The sequence below is a fragment of the Panthera uncia genome (genome assembly GCF_023721935.1).
Source record: "Panthera uncia isolate 11264 chromosome A1 unlocalized genomic scaffold, Puncia_PCG_1.0 HiC_scaffold_16, whole genome shotgun sequence".
Classification (NCBI taxonomy): Eukaryota; Metazoa; Chordata; class Mammalia; order Carnivora; family Felidae; genus Panthera; species Panthera uncia.
In genome coordinates, this window is record NW_026057576.1 from 22062211 (window position 1) to 22068210 (window position 6000).

General features: G+C 36.4%; 1 protein-coding gene across 3 annotated transcripts in view; it reads left to right on the forward strand.

Moving 5' to 3' along the window:
• Positions 1-4684, forward strand: part of SUCLA2 (succinate-CoA ligase ADP-forming subunit beta) — a 43948-nt gene extending 39264 nt beyond the window's left edge. Inside the window, exons 9-12 of one of the 3 annotated variants that reach the window (XM_049646937.1) lie at positions 885-1005; positions 1461-1549; positions 3544-3658; positions 4364-4684. In XM_049646937.1, coding sequence (XP_049502894.1) covers positions 885-1005; positions 1461-1549; positions 3544-3618 — 285 coding nt within the window. In that variant the 3' untranslated portion in view covers positions 3619-3658; positions 4364-4684. The other 2 variants (XM_049646935.1, XM_049646934.1) reach the window with 2 other exon arrangements.
• Positions 4685-6000: the final 1316 nt, after the last annotated feature.

Below are 6000 nucleotides of genomic sequence, written 5' to 3' on the forward strand. Positions count from 1 at the left end.
TTTGTAGCTCACTAGTTGGAAGCTCTGGTATAGGTGAATGAAGACTTTTTTGTTGTTGTTGTTGTTTTTTTAATGTTTTATTTTTGAGAGAGAGAGAGAGAGCATGGGTGGGAGAGGGGTAGAGGGAGAGGGGACACGGGATCTGACGCAGGCTCCATGCTGACAGCAGCGAGCCCGATGTGGGGCTTGAACTCATGAACTGTGAGATCGTGACGTCAGCTGAAGCCAAGAGTCTGGCACTCAATCAACTGAGCCACCCAGGTATTCCTGAACTAAGACTCTTTAAGAAATAAAAAAGATTTGGGGGGAGGAAATGATCAAAGAACAGTGATTCAGACTTATCAGTGATGATGAAAGAATGCTGATCCAAATGGGCCTTGAGGTTTGGATGTGAAGTATAGCCAGGAGTGGGTATTCAGGAGAAGTTGAGTGATTTTGAGGTTCTGCTTTGTGTGAGAAGTTGGTTGAGTTGATGGGGATAAATGAAGAACGAATGATAGTCAGGTAGTGAACACTAAATTGGAGATCTTGCATGTGACATTATCTTAAATCATGATCTGGGGCAGTCTTGTTGGTGTGGTGTATGGCTGTGCTTAATAGAAAACGAGTAAATGCAGTCCGGAAGTCTTTGTCATGTGGGAGGAGACTAGAGAATATGAGCCAGGCATTGAAATTACCCAGCTTGGGGAGAATAAGTTCTGGTGGGTGGTGGGCTGCATAAATTTTAGTGATGAGAGTACAGAGAGTATGATGGTTTGATCTGAAAATGTTACCATGGAATTAATTTGTATCCTAAGGCACAGACACTAGTATTTTCTTGGGAAGGAAGGATACCTACTCCTTGGTTTTTAACTTTTAATCTACAAAAAGCATTTTATTCACAGGTACTGGCTATTCTGGTTAACATTTTTGGAGGAATCATGCGGTGTGATGTTATTGCACAGGGTATCGTTATGGCAGTAAAGGATTTGGAAATTAAAATACCAATTGTGGTACGGTTACAAGGTGAGTGTAAAAGATATCTTGCAGTTGTTCCTTGAACTCGAATTGTTTAAAAGTTCCTAATTCCAAGGAGTTCAGTTCATTTAAAATACAGTTTTCAAATAGCTATGTCTTTCAAATAAAAATGTTATGTAATAGGAATTTTTTTAAATGTGGGTTTAAAAAAAATTCTGACATTGGGCAAAAATATTTATAATTTTGCTTGGGATAATTTGGCACATGATTTATTTGTTGTGCTTTGTTTTGAATTCTGACTTTCCTGAGTTACCATTGACATGGTAAACCAAGATATTTCATGAGGTAACTCTGGACTTTTACAGTATTTTCTTTGGTTTTAGAAGCATTTATATTAAATGATGGAAGTACTTCTATGTTGAAATTTCATATTGTGGCAGACATTTTAAATGATTTTGTGTAAATATTTAAAACATCTTTATATTTGCATAAATCATTTCCAGGTACAAGAGTTGATGATGCTAAGGCTCTGATAACAGACAGTGGACTTAAAATTCTTGCTTGTGATGACTTGGATGAAGCTGCTAAAATGGTAAGCAGGCTATGCTAATCTAGGGACAGATTTGCGAAGTGTGTAAGATGGATGATAGGTGTAAGGGGTCCAGTGCTCCTAATATGCAGCTAAAACACTCATTATTAGCAATATTAGCCTGTTCATTTTAGAATCTAAGTTTTATTTATTTATTTATTTATTTATTTATTTGACAGAGAGTGCGCACATATATGCACGTGGAAGGTAGGGGTGGGGAGGGGTAGAGGGAGCAGGAGAGAGAGAGTCTTAAACAGGCACCACGCTCAGCACTGAGCCTCAGCCAGCCCAGGGCTCAATCCCACAGCGCTGGTTCAATACCTGAGCTGAAGTCGAGTTGGATGCTTAACTGACTGAACCACCCAGGCACCCATAATTTATTTATTTTTAAAGGAATTTTTGTTTTATATTATATAGATATTGCGTGGTTCCAAAGTCAAAACTATAAAACAAGGTATATTCAGAGAATCTAGCTTTTATACTCATTCCCTGTTTCTTCTTTCCCCACACATAACCAGTTTTTAAAAGAGGTCTTTAGTTCATCCTTCCAATTTTTAAAATGATAAGCAAATAATGTGTGTGTATATGTATCTGTGTGTGTTTGTCTGTCTACATTTCTCACATTATTTGATGGTAATATGTATTTTACCTCACTTCTTTTACTTAATAACCTATCTTGAAGTACCCCCCATAGTAGACATAAAGGTGTTTTGAAAATGAGAACTTTTGATTCTTTCCTACCTTTGTTTATAGACATTTTACGGAATACTCTGGGGCTATATGGTTTAATCAGCAATAGGCTTTTGAGATTTGCTAAGTTAGTATGTTATCATTTTGTAAAAATAATAAAGGTCTTTTGTCCTTCTTTGGGACATACTTTGGGAAAGTACTCACTGGTAAATAAAAATCAGTTGCACTTTAGTGACACAGGGACTTACACTTAATCTTGAGTTTAAGATTTTGAGCAAAGGAATGGTAGACAGAGGTGTTCCAGAAAGCTTTGTGGACATGGAAAGAAAGTAGAAGAATCCGTAGAATCTTGATTAAATGGACCCCTGACAGATAAAAGTGAGCAGGTGGTTTAATTTGTGACTAGTGTTTTTCTTCTGACTATGAGATTATGGAGGTTATAATAGTATAGATGATAATATGGTGATGATGATGATCATAGCAACTGCTGCCATTTATTGCTTTTTGTGCATGCAATGCTAAGCTTTCTCTACAGGTATTGTCTCATTACAAATGTGGTTATATAATTTCTGGCTTTATAGATGTGGAAACAGAGGCTAAATAAATTATTCATCAAGATCACATCATACGTATCAGAATGGGATCTGAACCCAAGGGGCCTAACTTCAAAACCTTCTCTTTACTACTCTATTGGGCAGGAGAGAAGCTGAATTTGTTGTTTGTTTTTTGACATGTTTATTTTGTGTAATGCTTTGTATGGTACCAGCTGGTTAGTCTTAGATTATAGAGACAACATTGCAATTCAGCTTGATGAAAAGTAAAATACTAACTAACTCCCTAAACCCAAGCTCCTATCCCAATATTGCAAGTTAAGGTGTGTACATATTATTTAAACAGATTTTTATTGAGATGTGCTTTGCACTGTGTGGCATCCAGCTAAGACAATTACAGTTTCTATCTTTAAAAGAGAAAAAAATTTAAGCAATAAGGAAGATTTATATACATATATCACACATATATATTCAATTGGAATATGTATAAAATATATATACATCTTCAGTCGGAATATATATAAAATCAGTAAGTATTGAACTGAGGCATGAGTTGTGAATAGTGTCAGATTTGACTATCCTTCAAGAGTGGCAAATGCTTGTAAGAATGTGAAGTGATTTATAACAATGTCAGAATAGCCCAGATGTTTTAAATGAAAAAGACTTAATGTGCATTAATTTCACATTCATCAGTAGTTCTCATTTTATGGTTTCGTGAAAAGAAGAGATAAAAGATGCTTTGTATTTTCCTTTCAGGTTGTAAAGCTCTCTGAAATAGTGACCTTAGCCAAGCAAGCCCAAGTGGACGTGAAATTTCAGTTGCCGATCTGATCCGAGAACCCAGAGGATGGCTGAAGGTTTTAAATGTGATGTAATCGTTAAAAATACTGTGTTCTGTATTATTATTGTTCCTTTTCTCTTGATTTTGTGGAGATTGTAATTGCCAGCTCGGCACAAAAACTTTTAAAAGCATTTGCTCTGCATTTAATTCTCTGTTCAGAGTGGGCTCTTTGTATAAAGAATGTGTAACGCAGTGATCTCTTTTTTTTTGTTGCAACCTTCTTTTTTACTTCTATGGAATGTCACTCGCAGTATGCCAGTTTATTGTTAGATACAACATTCTTCATTGATAAGAGTCCTATGAATAAAATAAATATGAAGATAAAGCTTTATTCTTTAGCTCTAGAAATATATGTAATTTAGCCTCAGTAGAGCAATGTATTAAAACAATGTTTTATATAAGAAGTGTTTATCTTCAGAACCAAATACCTATCTAAATATATCAATTACTATTTATAAACAGAGCCTTCAAACACTCCCCAAAATATTCTTTTTAAGTATTTCAGTGAAGTAACTTGTTATTTGAACATTGTTTTAACCATTACAAAACACTGATTACTGTATGTTTTCATGATCCTGTGGTATTGATAAGAACCTGTAGGTTTATATCAAATAAAAGGTATATTCACTAAGGACTTGGCAGACAAAATTAATAATGGCAGTTTAAGTTAATAAAAATCTCTCAGTGTAACTCGGATTAATGTTTGTTTTTTTTTTTTCTTTTTCCTTTTCTAAGTAAACACAGTAGACGGTGATGTGTTCATCATTGCACTGAACATCTCCAAGGAACTGATTTGTAGATCACGTACTGGGGCATGACATTACATATTATGGAGCTACCTACAAATATTTCCCTTGAATTCTGATATTTATGTGTGAATCATCTAGTACTTTCTTTAAAAAAAAACATAAACATGTTTTCCTTTGTGTCCTTGTGTGTGTGTGTATCAGTCTTTTGTTCATTGCTTAGAACAGTTGATATTTAACTGTTAACAGAGTTAATATCATGTGATTAACTGTGTAGATACCATGGAAGGAAAAATCAGTCAGCAGTGACTATGTAACCGTACTGGTGAACATAAGGACTTCTACCTATTTTGATGTTCTTAATATGTGATCATTATACACACACACTATGAGAGACTGCATAGCATAGTGATTATGAGCACAGAATTTGAAAGCAGTCGGTCTGGTTTGAATCTTGGCTCCCTTACTTACTACCTATAAGACTTTGGACAAGTTTTTAAATTTCAGTGTATCTCAGTTTCCTTAGCTCCTGTCTCATCCTGACTAGAATTATTTAGTGGGGAAAGGGAGACATAGACAGAGAAGGACAATGGGTGGTGGAGGGGGAAGGAGAAAGGAGAGAGATTATATAAAGAGAATAGGTAATATATTCAAGTCAACTATACATATATCATTATCTATTAGTCTTTCTTGCTCATATATTAAGAGACTAAATTAGAGCCATAAAACTATTGAAAGTTGTGATAAAGTTATAATTAAAAGTCCAAAATTTTGGCTTTTAATTAAAAAAAAAAAATTATTCCGAAGAATGCTAGCCAATGATGAGAAGAGATTGGCATTTTGTGCTAGTTGGGGTCTAGTCAGGAATTTAAAACAATGCTTGGTATTTGGGAGAGGATATAACATAGGTTGTTGGTGTTTCAGTTATCTAGACTTGCATGATAGATGGCCCTAAAATGTAGTGATTTTCAGACAACACTTACCTCATAGTTTCAGTGGGTCCGTGATTTGGAAGCAGTTTAGGTGGTTTTGCTGCCATAGTCATTTGAAGGCTTGACTAGGGTTAGAGGACCTACTTACAAGATGGCTCACTCACATGGCTGTTGGCCAAAGGCCTCAGTTTCTCCCCATGTGGGCCTGTTGACAAGGCTGCTTTAACATCCTTATGACATGGCAGCTGGCTTCACCCAGAGCAAGTGATCCAAGTGAACAAGGGTAGGAAGCCACAATGCCTTTTGTGTTCTTTTTAAAAATTTTTTTATGTTTGTTTATTTTTGAGAGCGAGAGAGAGCATGAGTAGGAGAAGATAGAGAGAGAGGGAGACGCAGATTCCGAAGCAGGCTCCAGGCTCTGAGCTGTCAGCACAGAGCCTGATGCGGGGCTCCAGCCCACAGACCGGGAGATCATGACCCGAGCCAAAGTTGGCTGCTTAACCAACTGAGCCACCAAGGTGGCCCCCTTTTGTGTTCTCATTTCATTGTCACTTCTGCCACCCTCTTTGTTAGAAATGAGTCACTGAGTCCAGTCCACAAGAGGAGGGGAATTCAGCTCCATTCTTGAAGGGAGAAGTATCAAAGAGTTTATCAACATATTTTAAAACCATCACCACTTAACGCTGGGAACCTG